Genomic DNA, 25035 nt, shown 5'->3' with positions numbered 1-25035 from the left:
TATATAATGTTCTTTCAGTCTAAATATACAGCCCTAATAATTAAATCTGTTCATAGTAAGCATGCAGTTCCCTCAAGAATTCTTCATCAGAAATAACATTTAGCTGTAAAACATCTAATGGGTTCTTTTCAAATCTACCCAGTGATGCTCATTTCAATTGAAATACTACTTCCAAAGGTATGTTCTAACTAAACCATCTATTCTTATAGGTTATAAACCTAGCTTGGTAGTTTAGTTAATAAAGACATAGGACATCTAGTACTTGGTGAAAGTTGCACAGGTGTTGTTGAAGAATTTGAGGGTCTTCAGCACAGAATTTGGGTTTCTTTTTGGCACTGCATAAAAACTACACTGATCATCAAGGCCAATCTGCTAATGGGATACTTAGCTGAGTTAGCTCAATATAATCCAAGGAATACCTACTCCATGACGTGTTATGGCACTTTCAGCTGTTATACTACCAAGCTCTCCAGTAGGTATCCATGTTATGAGCTAAAAGTCTGCACTGCTCAACAGATTAGCATAGTAGAAAATGTTCTAAGCATTTTACTATAGACCAGTAAACAAAATAGATTTAATGTACATCTGTAATGAACCATTTTCATAGAGCCCAACATCTGTGAAGACCAGCCTTCTCCAATCTGATGCTCTCCAGATGCGTTGGGTGATAGAATTTATCGTCCAACACATCTGGAAGGTACCAGGTTGGGGAAGGTGGTGCAGACAATGCAGGTATGGAACGAAATGCAAATGTTCAACTCATCACAACACAAAGCTCTTCACAATGGCTGTGTTCACGTCTCCATAAGCCAGAAATGCTGGGAAATCTGGCTTACTGTGAAAGAGCGAGTATGCCAGTGATCACTGCTCAATTGTTCTCACTTAACTTCTCTTGCCAGGTGGAGCAGCTAAACGAACCAGGGAACTTCTATCCACTATCTCTTCTGTTTACCATTTTGTCCAAACTGGGATCATAAGCCAGGTGTTTGAGCTAACAGAAAGGTTACCAACATATAAGACTTCATGCTTTTGAATAATACAGTCTATGACCTTCTGGCTAAGTATTTACGCCACTGCATCTGTCTGAAATAATGCCATTCTTCTGAAAGCAAATCAATGCAGCATTTGCTCACTCAAAAGTCTGATTTATAAATACTGATTTATAAATTATGGTGCCAATTGTTATTATTTTGTTTAGATTATTGGTATATGCTATTAAGTGGAACAGCATTTGGTCATGTAAACCAGGTTTACTCATTGGGCTGCTCCACATAAAGCTGTTTCAGGAACTGGACACACTTATTCAGCATGGAGATCAGCCTCTGCAAGTGCCCACCCCTGCCCCCAGACTTCATTGCCAGGTCTTGATTTTATATATAATCTGGCTGAGTTCCTTACAAGGAAAGGAGACTCAAGAACTAGTTTGAGGTTCATGTATTTTGAACTCAGTGGACTTGATGGCATCCAAGGATGTTCCTTTAAAACTAGAACACCTGTGGCTTGCTATATATCCTTATCTTGGCTTGTATAGTTGTAAATAAACAGTTTTATTGCAAAGATATCAAACGTCTCGAGGGCTCTCTCCTTCAAAGGAAATTCATCCTACAACAACTACCCAGATTATTGTGCAGCTCAGGGAAGAGTGACCAAAACAGTACCTTGGATTCTTTGCTTTTGAAATGACAACACTCTATTTGAAAGCCTTTGTTTTTAGATAGTTTCTCTTGAACAATAATGCAGATGTTGAAAGAGAAGTTGCATACACATCAATATCTTTCTTCCTTTGCATTAAAAAATTGAAAGGCTGTAGCATTTAAAGGTGGTCCTCAAAAGGTATCCTGGTATCTATTCTGCAATTTCCACTCGTTGGGACCAACATATCAATAAGATTCTATATCAAACCAGAGTTCTATCTAGCGTTCAAAATAGTGCTAAGCTGCATATTTTACCAGGCACACTGTCAATGCCATGCAAGGGGGGCTGGGAGAGGTGCTATGGATACACAGAGTTCATTTCTCCTTCCCTATAGAATTGCATTGCTGGCAGGAGGCATGCACCTTTTAGCCTTTGAGCCCCTGTGGCTACTAGTATGAATACATACCAAGCCCAGCCAAAATATGCAGACTTTGTATTTCTGCAACATTACACAGCACAGAAGCAGTTAATGTAGACGAGCATGACATGGATGGCATTGTTATGTAAATGTGTTCCAAAATTTATGCACCGTGCAAACCCCTGTGGATAGGAGTTGCAAAGTTTTGTTTTCAAGTTTAAACCACTACCCAAACGGGAAGAATTAAATAATACTGATTATGTAGCAAATATTTTTGTACAAAATGTTTGTGGTGACCTGACATAAAATATAACAAAGAAAACAAACAAACAAACAAAAAAACCCAGCAACAACAGGTGCTAACCTTAACCAAAACCAAAATGTAGATAGCAAAGAAGTTAAGGAAATAGGTAGCTAACTTGTGTTTCAAAACTGAGGCAGTTTTCAAACACTGATGCACTTTATTCTTCAACCAGGTCAGCCCCCTTTTTTTTAAAAAAAACTGCTCTGAAGTACATAAAACCCTAACTGTTTGGCCCCTGAAGAAGACAAGCTGTCGAAACGTGTTTGGCCTATGCTTTTTGTGATGATTGAGCACGATTTTTATTGTGTTATTGACTTTGAATGTGTATAATAAGTGCTCTTGGAAACTTATATTGAGTGTTAATTTTTATAATTACACTTTGTATTAAATTTTATATATTTTTGTATTACCTATTTCCTTAACTTCTTTGCAATCTATAACAAGCCAGTGTGAGCTGAACCCCCCCCAAAAATAATGCTTTCCCAAGTCTAAACCTGACAATTATAGACAATTTGCATAACTATTTTTATCTTTTATTTTATTATTGATTTGAATTATTTTTATTTATTATTAATATTTCGCTACCATCTTATCTCCTAAAAAGCCATCAAGGTGTACAATGATTTAAAACGAAATAAAAAGAACAATACAAACAGTAAAAACATTAAACATTTATATATACATGCTGTTTCTCAGCCACAAAGGCTCCTAGAGTGGCTTATAGATAATGAATTAAACAACACAGGCTTACAATCTAAAAAGACATGACACACAACGAAAAAGGGATGGGAAGGGAAGAGGGAAATATATGCTTTCATCAAAGCTGGTGGAATGGCCCTGTTTCCCCCTCTCATCTCCCTGCTGGAACGGCTGGTAGTGGTGACAGCTGAGGGAGGAGGAACTTTCATGGAAGTGGTCTTCAGCAGGGCTGGGGAATAGCTCTGCTCTCCATCTGTACAGCCAGTTGGAATGTATTTTGTCAACCTAATGACCCAGTGTTAAAAATACTCTGACGGCTGGGTTCACACAACACGCTAACCCACCATGGATTATAGTGTTGTTTGAACCCTGCTTGTTTTCCACAGAGTGGGTTATTATGTTGTTTGAACGCAGCGCATTTTCTGCAGGGTGGCCTGTTAACTATGCAGTGTGGTTTATTTTACTTGAACAAGCCACCTTGAGAACCCATGCCTTGTTGTTTGGTTGTTCAGGGTAGTTAACAAGCCACACTGCACGGTTAACGAGCAACCCCATGGAAAATGTGTTGCGTACAAATAACGATAACCCACCCTGTTGAAAACATACTGCATTCAGACAATATGATAACCCACAGTTCAACAACAGCCCCCACTGGGTAGCTTAGCTTGTTGTGTGAACCCAGCAATTCAACATGTCACAGTCTATTGCTTTTTTTCAAAAGTTTCAGTTCATGGTAAATTGCAATCTGGTCACATGCCAGAGCCTTGGCAAGGCTTATTCACTACATTACACTGACCACAAGTCATCTTGGGGCTGTGTGAAAAGGCATGAAATTAACATACACCTGCCAAAATTGCAGCTGATCATCAGGTCTTCATCAAAATAAAAAGACACCAAGGCTAAGAATCTTGTGCTATTTGTGTTTCACCTCATAAGACTATGACATTTGTTGGGGCAGAAGCAAGCTACCTGCTTTGTTGTTTCTTCTTGGCTGATCTCCACAAAGGCAACAGCAAAGTGCTCTCACCATAACCCAAAGCAGCTAGCAATGGCTTCTTAGAGGGCTATGCTAGCCCTGAAAACCATTAAAGAAGGCAATGTGGATTTCTTGTCCACTACTCTTATCAGCGAGCCAGGTGGATAGAGAGAGAAACCGAAATTGTAGACTGATCAAGAGAAAGAAATTACAAGCTGCCTTTTATATACATGATACTGCTAGGGATGACACAATCATTCATTTTCATCTACTGTGGAATATTTTATCACCTCCCCAAAGTAGATAAAACCAAATATTCTTCTCTTGGGCATGAAGACTTTTTAACCTAAACTTTCACAATCTAGCCTAAATACCAAGGCTATTGGGTTGTCGTTATTTTCTTAAGTAAATTCTTCTAACCACTTCCCCAAAATGTTAGTTCACTTACAGAGTAGCAATTGTTATTGCTTTATAAGACTTCCTGTGTAAGAGTAGAGCATCTCCTTAAGTGAATATTAATACGAAAGAACTGCAGTGGTTAGGCACAATATTTTAGTTGAGAAATTCTACTGATTTTGTATGATAGAATGAGAACTTTTCACAATTTTTGTTCAAAAATTTGAGAGGAACTACTTTATCATCTCTATAAACAATTAATACAGCAAGATTGCTTCACTTCTTCAAACAGGTTTTCAAGATATTAATTAGACTTCTGAGGACTGAAAATAATCTTTTGCAGCTTTGCATTCCACAATAAAGTCCCGACAGCATTTTTTTTAAAAATTAAAAATTAAACACCTTCTTAAAACCCCACACACATTTCTACAAACTTACTGGTGGGGGGTGCGCCCCCATTTTTTTTTTTTTTTTTTAGAAAGTCTTCTCTCAGATCCATATTTACTGAAATACATGGCTATCCCAATGTGAGTTTTAGTGAAAAATCTGACAATATCATTCTGAAACTAGAAATGAAAATTTTCTCTTCTCAAAAATAAACACTTAAATGTCTGGGACGTTCTCCCCCCTCCTCGACTTCATTGCTACTTGCAGAACATCCATAAATACCCTGGGAGCTGCCTTGGTAGATTCTGGATTCATTTAGTGCCATAAAAAGCATTCTGTGGTTTGCTTGGGTTACAACTACCTTGCCTCACGCATGCACATATCCCTAAACTGTATTCACACATAAGCAAACACAGCTAGGTATTCCTTTATGGCTTGTTCATCAGGAAATAGCTTACTTCTATACTTCTATACTTTTGGCCACACCTGTTCTAAAAATGTTATATACTGCTCCAAGCAGCAGTTCATGGTCAGCAAAATGATGTAGAGATATCCCCGCATTCCTGGATTGTGCTTTTACAGCACAAGTAGTCAAATTATTTGGCTACACATATGACTTTAAGCAGAAATGTTTTGCATTCATAGTAGCACTAAGTAAAATATTAAAATTCTTATTGCACAGTGTGTTTCAGAATACAGAGTTCTCTTCCCCCGCCCCAAATTCTAGCAGGTTTTCCCATAGAGATGTAAATTTTCCAGAGATTTTGAAGCCATGGGGGGAAAACCCATTTTTTTCCCAGGGGGTTTCAGAAAAAAACAGAAATATTCAGAAAAATTGAAATAATGCAATATTAGCACTTTTTACAGATTGAAGGTCACTTTGTTACTTTAGAAACATAAAATGTAATTATGTCCAAGTTGGTTTGACATAAAATTATTACATTTTGTATATTAAAAGCAGTTTATTCAAAAAATTATTACAAATTGAATTTACTTTTTTAAATTTTTACTTTTTCTGGTAACAAATGGAGCAACAAGGTCCTGAACTGTAAGGAACGCCTGAACTGTAAGGAACCTCTTTAGTTTTCCAGTTTATGAGGAGCAGGCAAAAAACAATTAAAAACACACACAGAGAAGAAACCATCAACATTAGTAACAGACAATTATTTATGTCTCCGCTAGTCTTCCACAGTAGCAAGCAGACATAAAGCACCCATTCCCATAAAAAGAACTGAAAAAAAGGGGGAAGCAAGATTCAATGAATATGCATGAAATTTAATCAGACTCATTTTGGCCCTTTCTACATCTAAGGATTATCCCAGGAAGATGAAGGAATCCCCTGTGTGTCATTTGCATACACAGGGATGTTCCCGGGACGATCCCAGAATAAATAGCTGGTGTAGACATGCCCTTTCTGAGCTATAGCTATCACTGTTTCAGTCTCTGCTTTAATGGCAATGCCCCCTAGAGGCAGAAATACACCTTGCTCTTGCATTTGAGAGTTGTAGTCTCAATTTGCAACCTTGGACTTGCTTTTCCTTGGTGCACAGACATTGTAATAATTTGATACTCTACATAGTTTTTAGAAATCATTCAGAGAAGTAAATATATGAACACCTTGTCTGAAACATTTTATTCATCATGCTAAAATAAAACATTCCATAATCCACTTTTTCTTCATTTTCCCCCCAATTTTTTTTTTTTTGGGGGGGGGAAACAAAAAAAAAAACGCTTTGGGAAAAAAATCAGGAAAAAACAGTGTTTTTCCCTATTTTTCCCCCCGGGCCTTCACATCTCTAGTTTCTCAGTGAGATTTACACCAGTGTTTGAGGATTTAATAACTATCTTAAGTATGAATCAAGTATAATGTCAATTAACTGCAGAGTTATGCATGACATGCCCCCATTACCCTCAATTTTCCTCAATTCACTTTATGGCTTTCCAGCTAAAAAACGGTCAACCCTACCTCATGCTACAGCAGTCCTATGTACCAAATTTTGTTCCACTCGGTCAACATTTTCTTGAGTTATTGTGGCTACACCACCTACCCCTAAATAATGATTTTTAATTGCTGAAAAAATAGACCTACATACAGTAAGTGCCAAACCCATTTATGCTCTTCAGAATAACCATTGAGCAAAATATCAGTTGCTTAAGAGTTAACATTCCATGTGCATGGAATTACACAACAATCTCCATTATTTGGTTGAGGAACTTGCTTCACAGTTCTAAGGTTGACACTAGCTATCTGATGGTATATGGCAGCCTTCCCCAATCTGGTCCTCTCCCATCAATCCCAGCAGTATGACTATTGATCAGGAATACTGGGAGTTGTAGTCTAAAACATGAGAAGGATAATATGTTGTTAAAGGCTGGCGTATGGCATCAACCGTATGAAGGTCAAACACAATTCTAGACTTGTTTTTCTCAGCCCATCTTTCTGCATGTGTATTACAAGTATCAAAAATTGAGTCTTAGAAGTCCATAGACCAAACATAAAAATGGTGGAGCCTTTTTTCAGAAAACCTATCTAAGCTTGCCACAAAACAGACAGCATTCATGAAAGTAAACTTTAGTTCTCAAGAATTATGGCTACAAGTACTAGCTATTTGGATTTTGCAATAATAAGTATTAGCAAATTTCCACCATGACTGAGACATCTATATTGCAGTACAGCAGACAATACCAATGGCCATACGATGTCACAATGTCTCCATGTTCTTGAAAGGCACACTTAAATCTCTGGCTGCCTTTTTCACGAGGAGTTACTGCCAAGTTTGTTTCAAGGAATAGCCCTCTATTCCATTTTCTCCAAGAAATAATAAACAAGTTTTAAGAAATGTTTGCTATGCAGCATGATTACAATTAGATCTTTAAAATTCTTTCTATCTGCTTTAGCACATTTTTATGTCTTGAAAGTTACTAACCAAATTACATACAATCTGTGCCACAGAAAAGCTACAATTATTTAAAAGTAACAAATGTATGTTGTTAATGCATGGCATAGTTGCCAAAGTTTGATAAGCTACATTAAAGTGGTAGCCATCTTAAATCATAATTTTGAAGTATTCCCCTGAATTTTGTTCGGTTCCTTTTGCAGTGCAACTCCAAGTCCCCATTCTAGTTTTGTGTGGTTTATAAATATTTACTTTTTGCCTCTAAAGATCACGTTCAACCGGTAGCAACTCCTAAGACCCAAACGGGGGTCACAATTTAATTCAATAGAACTAGTTTGTTTGTTTTTTAAAGCCCCCCCCCCCCAATCCTATGTATCAAGATACAAAAAAGTCTTACAACTCCCGGGTGGGGAGTGCTGAGTTATGGGACTTTTTCTGTATAAAAATGCACAGGATTGCGCCCTAAATCTGTTGTGAACAGGCTACAATTACGCAGTAGGGGCTGGAAAATAACTCAGCACATGCTTAGAGATATAGTCTTTACTCTTAGTTCACAACTTCAAGCTTGCCACTTGTCCACAGGACCTGAAACAAGCTTGAGAAGACAGAGAGACCACGTCGGCCTTTTGTTTCCCAATTATTTATTGCCTTCCCCTCCTTCGCCTCAACGAACACGTCGTTTTATGAGAGGAACGGAGGGCGGGAAACCGTTCTCTCCCCCTCCCCCTCCTGAGTTACATAATGGCTCGCGCGGCCTCTCGCGAGGTTGCCTCCCCTCCCCACCCCCCTCTCTGTCTGTCTCTCTCTCTCTCAACCTCCCCCTCCCCCCCGGCTCAGCCCCACGTCACCGGGAGACCAGACGGGGACAACATGGCGGAGCGGAGGAGACACAGGAAGCGGATTCAGGTACCGCACTCGCTTCTCTCCTCCCTCCTTCTCCCAGCCGCCTCTCTCTTTCTCGCTTCCCTCTTTCTCTCCCCACCCCCCGCTTTGACGCCATCCCCCTCTACCCTTCAGTATTGCTCCTGCTAGTTTCCCCGTCCTCCTCCCCCGGCCCCCTTATTCGGTCTCTCCCCCCTCCCCCGCCCCACATCGCCCTTTCGCTATAGGGCCAGCCACGTCAATGCGCACCCTCTCTTCAGTGCTTCGCCTCCCCCACCCCTTGTCGCTCTCCTTCAGTAGGAGCTCTCTGGGTACCCCAATTCTGCCCTCTCCCTTCTCATAGCCCCTTGTTGAGCACATCTCTCCCTCAGACGATGGTGCACATCCCTGCCCCCTCCTTTCCCAAAGCCGCCCATACGTGATACATAGACAAGACCGCACAGCACCCCTTCCCGGCAAACACCAGGACGAACAGTGCCTCCTTTTTCAGGCAAAATCTCTCTTAAGCCCTCTATAATCACCAGCACATCGTATCCCTCTCTCACCACCTCGCTCTCGCTGCCATACACATTGATTGGGGTGCATTTTGTGCATCACCGCACTTGCATTCCCATCGCAATACAAAGGCATTTCCCATTCTTCTGTTCTGCTTTCCAGCTGCTTTCCCTTTGAGCTGGTCCTCCACACAGAAGCCTCCCTTTCCAATCACTTGCTGCAAAAAACGAAGCCCGGTTTCCCCCAAGTGCCAGCCCTTATGACAGCTTAGCCCCCAAACAATGTCTTTTCAACATCTGCCTCCCCGTATAACATCTGTTTACACCTTTATCTACTGCTTGTTTTTTTTCTTTCAGAGCTAGATATCTTATTGCACCATGCTGTGACATGGAACCCTCCCCCCAGAACGCTTTATTGCTAAATGTTTCCACAAAACCCAGAGGGAATTCCCCAATAAACTGTCTTCTTTACATCCCTAGCATAGAAGAATGTCTATTTCACACAACTGGCATGCATGCATGTCACACTTAACAGACATTTTGACCTGTGAGAATGTCCTATTTGGGGAGCACAGTACATCTGTTATTTATTCACCTCTATATCTTGTGGGCCTTGCTTGTTGCACTCTAATACGTGGCATCTTGTTGAGTTAAAATTAACAGTTTATCACCTATTCTCAATCCTGCTAATCGTAGCACCCCTTCCCACATATACTATCATATGCATTCACAGGTCCTGTGTTGTTCTTACATTCACATACACCCTCACAGGCACTTAAGAGAATTTTCTTCTTGGATGTTCCAGTTGTAGTGACAATACATGAATGAGTCACTTTTTCTGCAGTCAACTGCAGTAATTATTTTTGGTTTTTCCTTATAAGAGGGAGGAAACAGAAGTTTTTCTCAGTTCAAAGCCAGTGCTGAAAAACCTGCTGCCATATGCTGTACATGTTACATCCTATGTGCTGTATGAGTGCAAATGTGTATGTGAACAAATTTTGTATCCTCAAAAGGGTCTTGGCCAATGAAGCTGTACTATATTTGCTTTTACTAAAGACCACTAAGTGGTCAAATTAACATTCTTCAAAAACAGTTTTTTCCCCAATTAAGGTTCAAATGGGAGGTGGTCCATATATTAACAATATTAATTAAATAATAGAGGTAATGCCTTATTTTGCAAATATAATACACAACATGCGACAGTATACAAAGACTGTAAAAAGCACTAACTGTTCCCCCCCCCACTTAGCAGTTGGCAACAGCTGAAGCATGGTATTAGATTGCTAATATTGATAGTTATAATTTTATGGGTTTAGTCACTATATTATAGTGTCTGTGTGTCACATGTATACATAGTTGTAATAGTTATACCAACAAATACATCTGAAATATACATTGTCAACCAACTTGCCTGCTATCATCCTATCTGAATATGACTTAGGCCATAGCTAGACCTAAAGTTTATCCCTGGATTGTCCAGGGGTCAAACCTGTTCATCTAGGTGACACACAGGGGATCCAGTGCTCAGGTAGGGGCGAACCCTGGATGATCCCAGGATAAACCTTAGGTCTAGCTGTGGCCACAGTTCAAGTAATTCTCCAAACCACATCTTGGAGGATTTTGAATGAGCTGCATGCATCTCACACTGTGCTCTTCTCTTTACAACACGTCTTTTTTACTGGCCTGATTTTGGCCAGTAAAAAAGGCCAAATTTGCTAAATTCGCTGTAATTTGCTAAACTGCCTGAATTAGCAAATGCTGGTTGGTGCTTGTCCTCCAAAACTAGCATAAATGTTTGGGGGTGTTTTCAGAACTTAAAAATGTAAACTTTTAAGTTCGAAGAATTTAGGTGAACACTTTGGGTGCTGGCACAACAATAGACAGATTTGGCTGTGCTAAAAAAAAATGTTGTCATTACATAAAAACGTTGCCCACAGGTACAGAAGAAGTGGTACAACTGTGGAAATTTCTTCACCATGTTGTGTAAAGGAGCGCACGTCACACATGGGAAAGAAACAGCAATTGTTTATTTCTGTTTCTTATGGGTCTCTGCCAGCATGTCTTTCTGGAAGAACCAGTAGCAGCTGCTACTGCACCAGATCCACTCAAGCCAGGAAGTTCTGGCTTGTGGTAGTTTGCTTATCTGGTGGACCCATGATAATTCACAGTAGGCCGAGAAGAGGGAGGTAACTGCCCTTTATTACCTCCTTCCTTTGCTCATCCTCCTTCTCCAAATGCCTCTGTAAGTTCCCCTTGCAAACTTTTTATGCTGCTTGTATCAAAATCCAAGAGTTGTCACCAACTCTGCCAGTCCGTTTAGCCTAGGAACTACCTGGGCTGGACAGGCTGGCAAAGGCGGATGGGCACTTGCTTATTATTATTATTATTTATTTATTTATATAGCACCATCAATGTACATGGTGCTTTACAGAGTTTGAACTGGAAGGTAGCTTTTCAGCAGGCCACTAACTCCTAGCACAAACACAGTGGTGATTAGTAAATTGCTGAGTGCTGATGTTGATTTAAGGGGGATGGTCAGTTGGACCAGGAATTGGCTACTACCTCCCCAGCCAGCCCTTGGCTACTAGATCTTGGCTACTCTCCCAGGAGGTTCAGGTTCATAAATAATGTATGATAGCTACAGGATGTTTTGGGGTTGGAAAAAGGAAGAGCAGATTATCATCAAGTGCCCTGGTTTATTCACTCAATCCACAGAAAGCAGCCATCCATTATCAGTGTTAGGCTATTGTGTACTGTAGTTGTTCTTGTAGTTTCTTCAAAGAAAACTTCAAGCAACATTTTAGGTCAGTTTAACATAGTTATTGATGCAAGACATCAGCAAGCACAATCTGTTCTCAAGAGCTTTGTTGCATCTCTGAATTGTGAGATTGAAATTAAGTGCAATCCAGCAACTGGACTTGAATAACTTGAAATTTGAGTGAACTGTGTTTGTAAATCATGTATTTTGTTCTTTCAAGAGGGAAAGTGAAATTGCATATATCTGAACTCTAAATAAATTAACTTAACTGAATAAGTTTAATATATGTAATACATGTATTTTAACTGATTATTCTACTTTAGTGTCTCAGTGAATGGCAATGTGGCTATACATGTGTATGAAGGAAAACTGAATTCTCATTAACCAAGAAAACCAGAAATGTCTAGAGACACCAATTTTACTGCGACAAATCTTGGTGTTTTAATTCTATGATTGTGATAAATCTTTCACTCCTTCACCTTTTGGTGCTACTGCCCAACCAGAGCCACTGCGTATTAATAGTAGTATTCTTGCCTCCAAAGAAAGACTTCAATAAACATGTTTTCAAAAAACCCTTGAACAGAACAACATGACAATCAGGAACATTAAATTGACACAACAAAGAAAGTTTGGAGAAGAGAAGTAGGATATGGTAACTAAGAAAAATAGTGTAACTCTTGAAAAGAAAGAAATACTGTTATTATTTGAGAAAAAGCTTATCCAATCTAAAAGTTCTCACTCATTTTAAACCAGTCAACACTCACACAATATATTAGGCAAGGTATGACTGTGCAGACTAGAGGAAGAAGCCCTCAAAGTGCCTAAACACAAAAGCAGTGCAAGTTGGAAGATTGGGATGATATTTATTCTAAGCCCGACACGATTATGGTTATAAAAACTCTTTCTCAAGGGCACTCTTACAGACTCTACTGCACTCTTTTTCAAGGTAAAAAAAAAAGAGTTACAAAGTACACATCTGTCAGAGGATTGTGCTGCTTCCGCTGCCTCCTGAAATGTAACAACTCTTTCCCAGGAAGCGTTCCTCAACTGACCAGCCACAATTTTTTTAATTGGTATTCTGTTTTAAATTGAATAATTTTAATTTTCTGTTTTAATTTTTTACAAATTCCTATGTTCACTAATCTGGAATCTATTTTAGATATGGAGCAGTATAAAAATACTGTAATAAATAAATACATTTTCACCAAGAGTGTATAAGGACTGGAAGTAAAGTATTTTCATAAGAACATCTGGAAACTGGAAATTATTTCATGAAAGGTTGTGTTTACATATGGTCTTAAATACTGAAAATCTATTTCAAGTATATTCACAACAGGGTAGTTATGCACAAAGATATACTAGAGGCTTCTATTTAATACTAGGTAAACTTTGTACAGGATACCATGCTGGATGGTATTAATCTCACGGACTTTACTATACATTGGTGAATTTATATTCTCACCTCTCTGAGGTTTTTGGGGTTGCTAATTATGCTCTTTCAAGTAGTTTCTAGGTAAGGTTAATACATTAAAGTCACACCCATTACCACCTAGAAATTAATTCAGTCTTATGCTATATTACACTTTAAATCTTCAGTGTGGCTGGCAGGTGAATGCTGAAAGTTATAGGACTCTTTCTGTCTAAACATACTTAGGATTGCGCCCTCAATATATGTTTGTGGGATGGGGTTAGGGATATTTTGAAGAGAATAGAGGGGAGTGTAATCCCTTTAAAACACACAACACCACCACTCTTGCATGTATTTGACATTAACTCATTTTAATATTGCTTTCATACAAGTTGATTCTACAGAGCTGCACTAGTATTGAAATGCATTGGGAAATGCATTGGGAAGTCTGTGCATACTGGGATGCGTACAGATTTGTCTGTTTGTTAGATTAAGCATTTACTGCACATACAATGTCACGCAGATTACTCAAATTCTTCTAGAACTGATGGTGTAGGATTTCTTTTGAACACGCAGAGATGGTTGGAGTTCAACATCCACTGCATTTTTTTTTATCTCAGAAGTGATTGGCATTTTATTTATTTATTTATTACATTTTTATACCACCCAATAGCCGAAGCTCTCTGGGCGGTTCACAAAAATTAAAACCATAATAAAACAACCAACAGTCTAAAAACACAAATACAAAATACAGTATAAAAAGCACAACCAGGATAAAACCACGCAGCAGAAATTGTTATAAGATTAAAATACAGAATTAGAACAGTAAAATTTAAAATTAAGTTAAAATTAAGTGTTAAAATGCTGAGAGAATAAAAAGGTCTTCAGCTGGCGACGAAAGCAGTACAGTGTAGGCACCAGGCAGACCTCTCTGGGGAGCTCATTCCACAGCCAGGGTGCCACAGCAGAGAAAGCCCTCCTCCTAGTAGCCACCTGCCTCACTTCCTTTTATTAGTATACTGTAGTGTGTTGCTAAATAATTCTGGGATAACAGCCTCAATCAACAATTTTGGATTGTTTATTATGTATGAAAGACCTCTCAAAACATTCCTGCTTTGACTCTGACCACTTCTAGTCTATGTATATCAGGCTAGTTATCTGAAAGGAATATACACTCCCCAGGTGAACAGCTAACAATATTGGTGATTTATCATGTTAATGAAAACGATGTTTATTACTTGCACCTGGAATATGCTGAAATTCTATCTTTCCAATATGACCACCTGAGTGCAACAAGTTGTCCACCATGGACATACAAATAGTATATTCAATATGTTTCAAAGACCTGAAAGCAAGAGTATTCTGTTAAATTGCACTTTAAATCTTTAGTGTATGTTTGCACTAAAATCTATCCTTCAGTCTTGAAAGCTTCTAAGATTGCACATGACAGAAATAACTATTGGTTTATTATCTGCTCATGTTGCGCCATTTCTAAACAGCCCTCTAGCAAAAAAGGATGTTCACATACCAAGGTGGATGTGTAAGAATTTTAAGGTATGACAACACTGCTTCCTCATTTACATAACATTACTTCCTTACCAGTGCTGGATCTCACACTGAATGTATAGTCTTCCACTCATTTCTAATAGCTATTCCACAGCATTAAGAGCAAACTTGCCTTCATATGGTGTAGTAGTTAAGGTTTTAGTGGTAGTGCTTATTTTTGTCTGCTGGTTCATTTCTGCACCAACGCATAATGTGGGAATCTGAAGATGGGAGTCCAGAAGACATGCCCCCATTCTGTCCACTGCTTCCTCCTGATCTGTGTGGAAATGAGGTAGTTAGTAATTTGTGGTGGAATGGGAAAGGTTGGTTTCTTAGTTGGTGATGGTAGATAGATTCTTATGGATGTTTAATCTGGAGCATTTCCAAACAACGTTGTACATGGAATGCTGAATTGAAGCACTACTTACCTGCAGAACACATACTGAGAGTGCTAACTTGCGTGCCAATTATTACTGGTATCATTGTGAATAGCATTGCTGCTGCTGCATAAAAAGCATCAATGATATGTTTTGAATATGTATTTATTTATGATAAATATAAGCAATAGGAAATACCTGTTATAATACCTGGTTCAAGTGTTGCCAGTACTGGATGCACCTTTGGCACTTAATTTTATACCTAATATTGTGGTGGATCTTGAGCTCTTGCAATTCTGTAATATCACTACAGTTATATTCAAGTGAATCTTCCTGGCTTGGTTTTGGTTAATTGTATTCCTGTTTCTGTTAATCATTACAGTAGGAAATACTGTGGATGTTTTCTCTAAAGACACCTAAAATACGTTTCTAGATTTGAAAGGTTTTGTTCTAAATTTTGCTAATGGAGATCTAGTAAATGCATGACTCCGCTTCTTGATGCTTTGCTTTCCAGTGTAAAATTATTTTTCACTTGGGTTTCTCTTCTTTTGTTTTAACATAACTAATTCTAAGATAAATAGACTTTGTCCCTTCCTGAAACAGAGGCCTAGTTCTTACTGAGGTGGTAAAACTGTTTAAGACTGCATAGTGAAATGTTCTTATATAGAAAAAACAGTCCCATTGGGGTGGGGGGGGGAAGCATGTGGAAGAAGAACCTTAACTTAGTTTTCTAAATTGATGGGATGTTTTTGTATGGAAAAGCATTCAATGATGTGAACCGCCACTGAAATAGTACACCACAGACACAGCTTTATCACCTCAGGTGTAAATATGAGTGACTAAATGACAGCTTATCCTTCCCTTAGAACTCTCCACTCTTTCTTCCTTCCCTTCTGTTGCCTCCCTCTCAGTCAAAATTTAGATTATAAGCTATTTGGGGCAGACTCTCTTACTATAATTTTACATGTTCCTTAGCTTGTATATATATTTTTAAATCATATATTTTGTTCTTCCCATTCCTCCTTACTATGCCCTGTTTGTAAGTGAGATATTAAAAGTTAAAATTGATCTAATCCATTGTTTTAAAATTTGTTATTATTTAATGCTTTAACACATTTAGCTTCAAGCCTACTTCCTTTTTAAAAAATATGGTTTTTTATTTATTTTATATATAGACTGAATTACTGCCAAAAGATGCTACTCAAAGTGGTGAACAAAACCAGTTCATAATCAAATTAAAAGCAGTAGCAGTTAAACACTCCAGTTAGCTGATAGCAAAAGCATTTTGAAATAGCTGTGTTTTGAAATAGCTAGGTTAGCTGAGACTAAAAGACCAATAGTGTAGGGAACTAAATGAGTCACAGAGTGTACTATAGGACCTGTTCAGACAACACATTATACCATGGTTAGGCCTCTAACCCTTTTGAAGTAAATGGTTAGTGAGTATGTTTAAACCATGGTTGTGTATCCACCATGGTTAGGAATGTTTGACATGATACCCTAAGTCATGGCTCACACGACATGCTAAGCCCTAATGTTTATCTCAAAATACTTAACCAGTGTGGCTTAGCGTTTTGTCTGAACAGGGTCAGAGTGTGAGTTCCATGTGCTTTTAGCCTCCAAAAAGAAGAGGACATAGAACAAAGTTTCCCCGTGGATCTGGCTGTACAATGAGAGCAACTCCTTAAGATATGCATGAGCAGACAGTTTAGGGGCTTCATCAGACAGGGGGCAGCAAATCACGATTCCCTACTGTTGCTTCTTCACCCCCACTTGTGTCGCAGAATACTTCCTCTTTTCTCAGGAGATGAAAGAGTAAGTAAACAACGACCACATGGCCCATTCAGTGGGCGTTTTTATCACTCCGCTTCTCCTGCACACAGCAGGAGATTGCAGCAAGTTCCATTTCTAAAAATAAATCCTACTTACTGGAGTCTTTTTTTGTCATGAGAAGAAGTTCAGAAAGAGCAGGAGATGCATGAAAGGCAGACAGCACTGTGAATAGGACCCGCGAAAATGCATGAGTGCCCAGTAATGAGTGTGATGATCCCCTAGGGCTTTCAAGACATAAGAGGTTCTGTAATGAGAGTGGCCATTTTCACATAGCCAAAAAGAGGAAATGCATTGCCAAAAAAGGACAAAAGAGGGTATAGATGCAGGAAATTTGCATATGCCAATTGATATGTATAGATGCAAATTTGGAAATAATCACTTTGGGTTGGATCCAGGCTCTGCCTTCTGTAACAGAAGGGCTCCACTCAGTGAGGGTGCCTCTACTTGCGTTTTGGGTTATCTTCCCCCCTCCACAACTCACCCTCTTCAGCCGGATCTTTAGCCCTACGTGCAGCATTTTCAGAAGGCTAGAGAGGGGATGAGGAAGGCCATACCTAAATTTAGATCCAACCCAATAATTTAAATAGGAATACAGTACATCAAAGGAGAAGACTGTGATCAGATGACCTGTGTGGCTGCTCGGTCTGCTGTCCAGGTACTAATTGTTGAAGGGCAACTTCAAGGTTCCTCACTCTTCTTATGGCTCTTTATCTTTAAATGGAACTTGGACTGGAAAGCCCTTCAAATAGAGGACTGTCCTTGGTAAAGTTGGATGCACGGCCACCATATCAATAACTTGTGTTGCTGCATGTCCTCATTCATACAAATATGCAGCTTGTATGTATATGTGTGTAACAGCCAAAGGACTTCACTTCGTGGTTCACTGCAAATTTTAGGAAAAAAATCTGTTAGAAAATAGGGTAATGCTGATAAGACACTTAGGATGCAATCCTATGGATTGCCCCCGGACTACTCAGAGGACCCTGAACCTGGAGGCTTCTTGGGATTGCTATGCTGTGCTGGACTAAAGTCCACAATCTTTGCCTTCCCATCCTCCAATCTTTGAATTTTTGCTACACCCTGGAGTCACAACAATTTAGTTAACATTTAGATGGAGAGCCTTGTCCATAGAGCTTGTCCTTAGAATTCCCAATACAATTGAGAAATTGTGTATTCAGCTTGAGATTTTTTTGGTAGATGCTTCCCCATATTTGAGGCTCACTCCTTTACCTTCTCTTTTCGATTCCATGTTGATAACTCAGACTGAGGTGGTTGTTGTTGTTGTTGTTGTTACATTTATATACCACCCCATAGCCAAAGCTCTCTGGGCAGTTTACAAAGATTAAAACAGTTAACATTAAAAACAAATATACAAAATTTAAAAGCATAAAAAGCATAAAAACAGATAATATCCATATAAAACAACTATTCTGGGGTCTGTTAAAAAACTCCACATATGCTGTTAAATGCCTGGGAGAAGAGAAGTCTTGACCTGATGCCGAAAAGATAACAATGTTGGTGCCAGGTGAGCCTCATTGGGGAGATAATTGAGGGGCCACCACTGAAAAGGCCTTCTCCCTTGTTGCCATCCTCCGAGCTTCCCTTACAGAGTGCCCATGAAGCATCACAGCTCAAACTGTGTTCCCACATGTATGAAACCCGGCTTTAGGACCCAATGGGCACATTGCTGGGATTGGAAAAGCATTGTCTCTGGACAAACAAGAATTTCTGTGGGTTACCCCAGCAATAAGGTGGTTCAACTGGAAATCTCAGAGGAAAATTTACCACTGAAAATCTAGCTCTATAGTAGGAATAGAGAATTGTGCTAGGAAAGAATCACAAGGAATAGTATTAAAGGCAAAGACACCGGTTTATTTTCAGAGATGAGATAAACCAGAATGTGGGATGCCAAAGCAAATACAATGAGCATCGACTGTCCAAGCATAGAGCACATCACAATAGTCCTAACAAGGTTCTTGAAGAATAGATTCTGAGTCCAAATCTTTGTATGACAGGAGCAGCCTCATTGATTTATCAGTCTAAATTGATAAAAGATGCTCCTATAGTTGCTGCTGTTACTGGAGAATCCATCCAACAGTAGTGGGGAGTTCAAGAACGCTCCTCAGGCTATGAACCTTTTCCTCCAAGGACTGGCAAAAATGCAGTTCTCCTCACTTCCTCCAAAGCAGGAAATGGTCCTTGAGGTTACCCAATGAACCAGCTTAATTTAAACACTCTGCCATATACATGCTGTCAAAAACTAGCATGTACCAGGTAGGGTGACCATATGAAAAGGAGGACAGGACTCCTGTATCTCTAACAGTTGCATAGAAAAGGGAATTTCAGCAGGTGTCATTTGTATATGTGGAGAACCTGGTGAAATTCCCTCTTCATCACAACAGTTAAAGGTGCAGGAGCTATACTAGAGTGACCAGATTTAAAAGAGGGCAGGGCACCTGCAGCTTTAACTGTTGTGATGAAGAGGAAATTTCACCAGGTACCCCATATATACAAATGACACCTGCTGAAAGTTCCTTTTCAATACAACTGTTAAAGATACAGGAGCCCTGTCCTCCTTTTCATATGGTCACCCTAGTACCAGAGGTATTCAGATATTCTGTCAGCTCTCTTTGCCATTTTCTGGTTGCTGACATATACTGGCATGCTTGTCTGCTGACACAGGGCAGAAGCCCAAAAAAGTGTCCCACTAACAAGAATCCATGTGGGCACCCTATCTTCTAAGTTCCAAGGCAGTGTAATCTGACAGCGCAATGAGGTTGCTGCAAATTCGGAGTACCTGCCACAGCTTTCAAATTGCATGCTGTAATTCTGCTAAAATAACTAGAGATGTGAAGGCCTGAAAAAAAATAGGAAAAACCCGTTTTTTCCCGAAGCTTTTTTGGGTTTTTTTCCAAAAAATTGAAAAAAAAATGAAGAAAAAACGGATTACGGGATGTTTTATTTTAGCAGGATGAATAAAATGTTTAAGACAAGATGTTCAGATATTTACTTCTCCAAATGATTTCTAAAAACTGTACAGTATCAGATTATTACAATGTCTGTGCACCAAGGACAAGCAAGTCCTAGGTTGCAAACTGAGACTACAACTCTCAAATGCAAGAGGAAGATGCGTTTTTGCCTCTAGGGGGCACCACGGCCATTGAAGCAGAGAATGAAACTGATAGTGATAGCTATAGCTCAGAATATGAGTCTGATTAAATTTCATGCATATTCATTGAATCTTGGTCCCCCCGCCCATTTTTCTCAGTTCTTTTTATGGGAATGGGGGTTTTATGTCTTGACACTGGAAGACTAGTGGAGACATAAATAATTTTCTTTGTTACTAATGTTGGTGGTTTCTTCTGTTGTTGTTTTTTAAAATTGTTTTTTGCCTGCTCCTCATAAACTGGCAGAACCAAAGAGGTTCCTTACAGTTCAGGTGTTCCTAACAATTCAGGAGCTTGTAGCTCCATTTGTTACCAAAAAAAGGTTTAAAAAAGTAAATTAAATTTGTAATAATTATTTGAATACACTACTTTTAAAATACCAAATGTAATAATTTTATGTCAAACCAACTTGGATATAATTACATTTTATGTTCCTAAAGTAACAAAGTGACTTTCAATCTGTAAAAAGTGCTAATACTGCATTATTTCAATTTTTCTGAAAATTTCCGTTTTTTCTGAAAAAAACGGGGGGGGGAAAACGGTTTTTTTCCATGGCTTCAAAATTTCAGGAAATTTTACATCTCTAAAAATAACACATCAGAACTATGGAGGCTGTTGGGAAACAGGTAAACCCATACTATGTCAGACTCAGGAAAAGAACAACTGCCTGGAGCTGATACAATGACTACATAAGATCTTCTGACTTACAGGACATGACGTAATTAAAAAACTATAACACATCCTGTTTTAACATAGCAGAAAACTTGGTACAATCGAGGACCCTGATAAAGCAGGGTTCACAGTCGCATGGAGGTTTCTACTTGTGTTCAAGCGAATGTAGTTTGAAGTGAGATGAGGTGCTGTGAAAATTCTGCTCGTGGTGTTTGGTCTATGATGGCTTATTCACACATGTAAGTCATCACCTGATGAGTGCATGTGTGAACTGGCCTTGAGTGAGTTCTAGCCAATGGTGTCCATGTGGCAACAGAAAGGACACCAGCAGTGGAATGGATTCTGTCTTTCTTCTGCAGCTCCCTGCTCAAACTCCAGATCTGCTCTTGGAGGGTTGGTGGACCCTCCAGGGCATATTGGGCGGGGCAGGGCAGGGACAGAAAAAGGGAAAGCCACATTGTTCAAGCGGATCAGCATCCAACTCACTTGATGTTGGATGGACTCCAGTGTCTGTGTTTTGGAATAAATTATTTTGGTAATAAACTGTCATTTGTAACACAATTGTATTGTTTTAATTAAGCTTCTTTACCTCACTGTTTACAGCCTTCCCCTCTTGTCTCATTTATCCTATCATTAGAACATCAAACTTTGATCAGCCTGTAATGAAATATTTACTTCACAGCAGTGTAGTAAGTTGGCTCTTTGAGGCAGTGATATCTGTAAATCAGTACAATGCATCTCACATGTCTAACAACTATGAAAATTAGTCAGGGAGTTTCGTGAACTTTTAATCCAAGTGAAAATATTTTAGCTTTGAGCTTAAATCTGAATTTGTTCCACGTTTCTCTTACAGGAAGTGGGTGAGCCATTCAAGGAAGAAAAGGCTGTCGCTAAATACCTGCGTTTCAACTGTCCAACCAAGTCTACCAATATGATGGGTCACAGAGTTGATTATTTCATTGGTAAGGTGACATTTTATCCAAACAACAAGGCAACTATTAATTATAACATTTAGGTGTCACAAATTTATTCTAGGCATTAGCTGGGAGATAAGTGGGAAATGAGAATTTGATGAAAACCACAGTCACATTCCTATTTAGTAGGTAATCTATGTTTCATGAAGTATGCCAGCTTCTTGTAGGTACCGTATTTATTTTTATTCAGATTCGAAAGGTTTTGCAAATGACAATAATAGCACAAATATAAAAAACATAATACTCCTACGATAGTCACAATCACTGGAAAAATGGAGGCCCCCGTCCCTTTAGGTGCTCATGGTCAGTGTCTTCTTATGACAACAGCAGCGATGACAGATAGAGATGATTTTGACCCATCAACCCAAACTGATGTCTTCTCAGCATTAGCAGCTGTGATAATTTATATCTAATACCGGAATGTATCTGTCAGCTATACCTGTTCTGTGTAAAGCTGTAAAATCCCCAGACACTGGGTTGCTTGGATGCCTAAAGTTTAGTTCTGGTTACTGGCATTTAGATGCATTTTTAGCCCTCCACAGGATAGTACCTAATAGTTGATGCTGACTCCTAAAAAAGTACATAGGATGTATTTTTCATCCTGGAATATGTAAATATTATATATTATCCACACTTCTGAATGTAGTCTGTCTGGTAATCCAAATTAGATTCACAGCATACTGTTTCATGAAAGAATTCATGTCTTGTCTTCCACAGTAAACTCCATCAGCCATATTTCTTAGAAGTTGGCTTTAGCTTTCAAGAAATTTTAGTTATTGTCAGATTTCTTCTCTCAAACATTGCTGCCCCCTGCCTTCAAGTGTAGTGTAGGACATTGTCCTCTTGCCAGTGTGTTGAAACTAAATTAAATTGCCAGTCCAGTCAGCTTCTGTACATGGAATGTGTGTGAGCAGAGAAGGAGTTGGTGGTGGCCACACTGTCTTGTCTTAAACCTTGTCTTGTCTTGGGCTGGCTCTGATCGCACATGATCTGCAGGTCTAACTACTATGGATGTAGGCAGCCTGTAAAATTACTCAACCCTTCGTTGTCCTGCATCTCTCTCACTCTGTTACACACACTCACACATACCTCTTTCTCCATCCCTCTAGATCAAAACTTAGAAAGAAAAGAAACTGAACAGCATTAATGGCAGCAGAGAATGGCTGGCATGGAGGAGATATTCTGCCTTGTGCCAAAATGCTGTTTTCTCCCCATTTCCTTCATGCAGTTTCTCTTCATAATCAGCTACAGGAGACTGCAGCTTTAAAGTAACAGGCTTCTGTCATGCCTTCTCTTCAAGGAATGGAAAACAGATGACAAAAGGGTAGACAAGCCAAAATGTATAAAAATGCCCCCAGATAATAGATTTCTGTGGGTATGGTTCATTCAGGTTGCATCAAGGAAGTGCATTGCCACCTATGGGTTTTTTAAAGTAAAATCTTTATTTTGAACTAGTTTACATGAATTATTTTCTAAGACTCAACAGAAAATAATGGCTTGGATATTATTCTGGGTGGTTTCAGGCCACTATCAATCCATTATCAGCTCAAAATTTCCACTGGCTTTAGATTGTGTCCAAAATGGATCACATTTCTCCTGCTTAGCCCCCTTTTGAGAGTTATTGTTTTCCTTTCAGCCTCAAAAGCTGTGGACTGCCTTTTGGATTCTAAGTGGGCAAAGGCCAAGAAAGGAGAAGAAGCTCTGTTTACAACTCGAGAATCTATAGTTGATTATTGCAACAGGTAGGAGCTTGGCCTTTTATTTATTTATTTATTTATTTAGAGTATTTTTATCCCGCACCTCAGCCAAAAGGCTCTCGGAACGGCTTACAATGTATCAATAAAGAAGACAGTCCCTACCCTCAGGCTTACATTCTAAAAAAAGACATGACACACAAGGAAAAGTGTATGGGGAGGGAAGAGGGAGAAAATAAAAAGAAATTAAGGAGACTGCTTAGGCTGGTGGGAAGGCCCTGCTCCGTCCTCTCATCCCCCAATGGAGGGGCAAAACAACAGCTCCTTCTTCCCCACAAGGTGAAGATGTTAGCCCTGTAGGGGAGGGGTCCAACTGAAGCAGGCTCTGATGGTCCCTGCCTGCTCCAGTCTCCCTCGCATCTTCTTCCCCACAGGGTGAAGATGGCAGTTAGCCCTGTGGGGGGGGGGGGGGGTCCAACTGAAGCAGGCTCTGATGGTCCCTGCCTGCTCCAGTCTCCCTCGCACCTTCTTCCCCACAGGGTGAAGATGGCAGTTAGCCCGGGGGGGGGGGGGGGGGTCCAACTGAAGCAGGCTCTGATGGTCCCTGCCTGCTCCAGTCTCCCTCGCATCTTCTTCCCCACAGGGTGAAGATGGCAGTTAGCCCTGTGGGGGGGGGGTTCCAACTGAAGCAGGCTCTGATGGTCCCTGCCTGCTCCAGTCTCCCTCGCATCTTCTTCCCCACAGGGTGAAGATGGCAGTTAGCCCTGTGGGGGGGGGGGGGTCCAACTGAAGCAGGCTCTGATGGTCCCTGCCTGCTCCAGTCTCCCTCACATCTTCTTCCCCACAGGGTGAAGATGGCAGTTAGCCCTGTGGGGGGGGGAGGGGTCCAACTGAAGCAGGCTCTGATGGTGCCTGCCTGCTCCAGTCTTCCTCTATGATTCCTTCTAAATATATTGAGTGCAATCTAGACTTTCCTTGAATGGACATCCATTCATGGGATGCTCCACTGGAGGAAGGGACAGGGAAGTGTTTTTTGTTGATTCTTCCTTCTCCCCTGCAGCGCCCAGTACCAACTCTCACAGTATTCTGGAGGGTTTCCCAACTCTCCAAGAGCAGTTTTCAAGGGACCTCAGGGGGTAGTGGGGGATAAATGAAAATAGACTCCTTTCCACCCTTTCTCCAGTGGGAGTCTGCTGGATCCAATTCCATTCCAAGAATGGAAGGAGTCCTTTTCTGTGGAAGGATATGTCTAGAGCCAATCCCAGAGTGTAGCTGTATTCAGGTGTTATGCCTGAATAAGAGGCATGGGGCTGTGCACATTGGCTCTGCCGCCAATGTCTTGTGCACGAACACAGCCTTCGAAGTCCCAACCTCCCTGTGTTGCATGGGGAAGTCTTCAGGGGGCTTCTACTCACATTCACTTGAATACAAGTAGAAACCTCCATGTGAATGTGAAACCTGCTTTATCAGGGTCCTCGATTGTACTAAGTTTTCTGCTATGTTAAAACAGGATGTGTTA

General features: G+C 39.9%; 1 protein-coding gene across 1 annotated transcript in view; it reads left to right on the top strand.

Annotated features, from left to right (window-relative positions):
• The first annotated feature begins 8532 nt into the window (after positions 1 to 8532).
• Positions 8533 to 25035, top strand: part of SEC62 (SEC62 homolog, preprotein translocation factor) — a 32276-nt gene continuing 15773 nt past the window's right edge. Inside the window, exons 1-3 of the mRNA XM_063131991.1 lie at positions 8533 to 8618; positions 21702 to 21810; positions 23459 to 23564. Coding sequence (XP_062988061.1) covers positions 8583 to 8618; positions 21702 to 21810; positions 23459 to 23564 — 251 coding nt within the window. The 5' untranslated portion in view covers positions 8533 to 8582. The remainder of the gene's footprint in view (positions 8619 to 21701; positions 21811 to 23458; positions 23565 to 25035) is intronic.

Source organism: Elgaria multicarinata, chromosome 8 (assembly GCF_023053635.1).
Source record: "Elgaria multicarinata webbii isolate HBS135686 ecotype San Diego chromosome 8, rElgMul1.1.pri, whole genome shotgun sequence".
In the NCBI taxonomy this organism is placed as follows: Eukaryota; Metazoa; Chordata; class Lepidosauria; order Squamata; family Anguidae; genus Elgaria; species Elgaria multicarinata.
The sequence above is the reverse complement of the archived record's forward strand: the minus strand, read 5'-3'. Positions and strand labels throughout refer to the sequence as shown.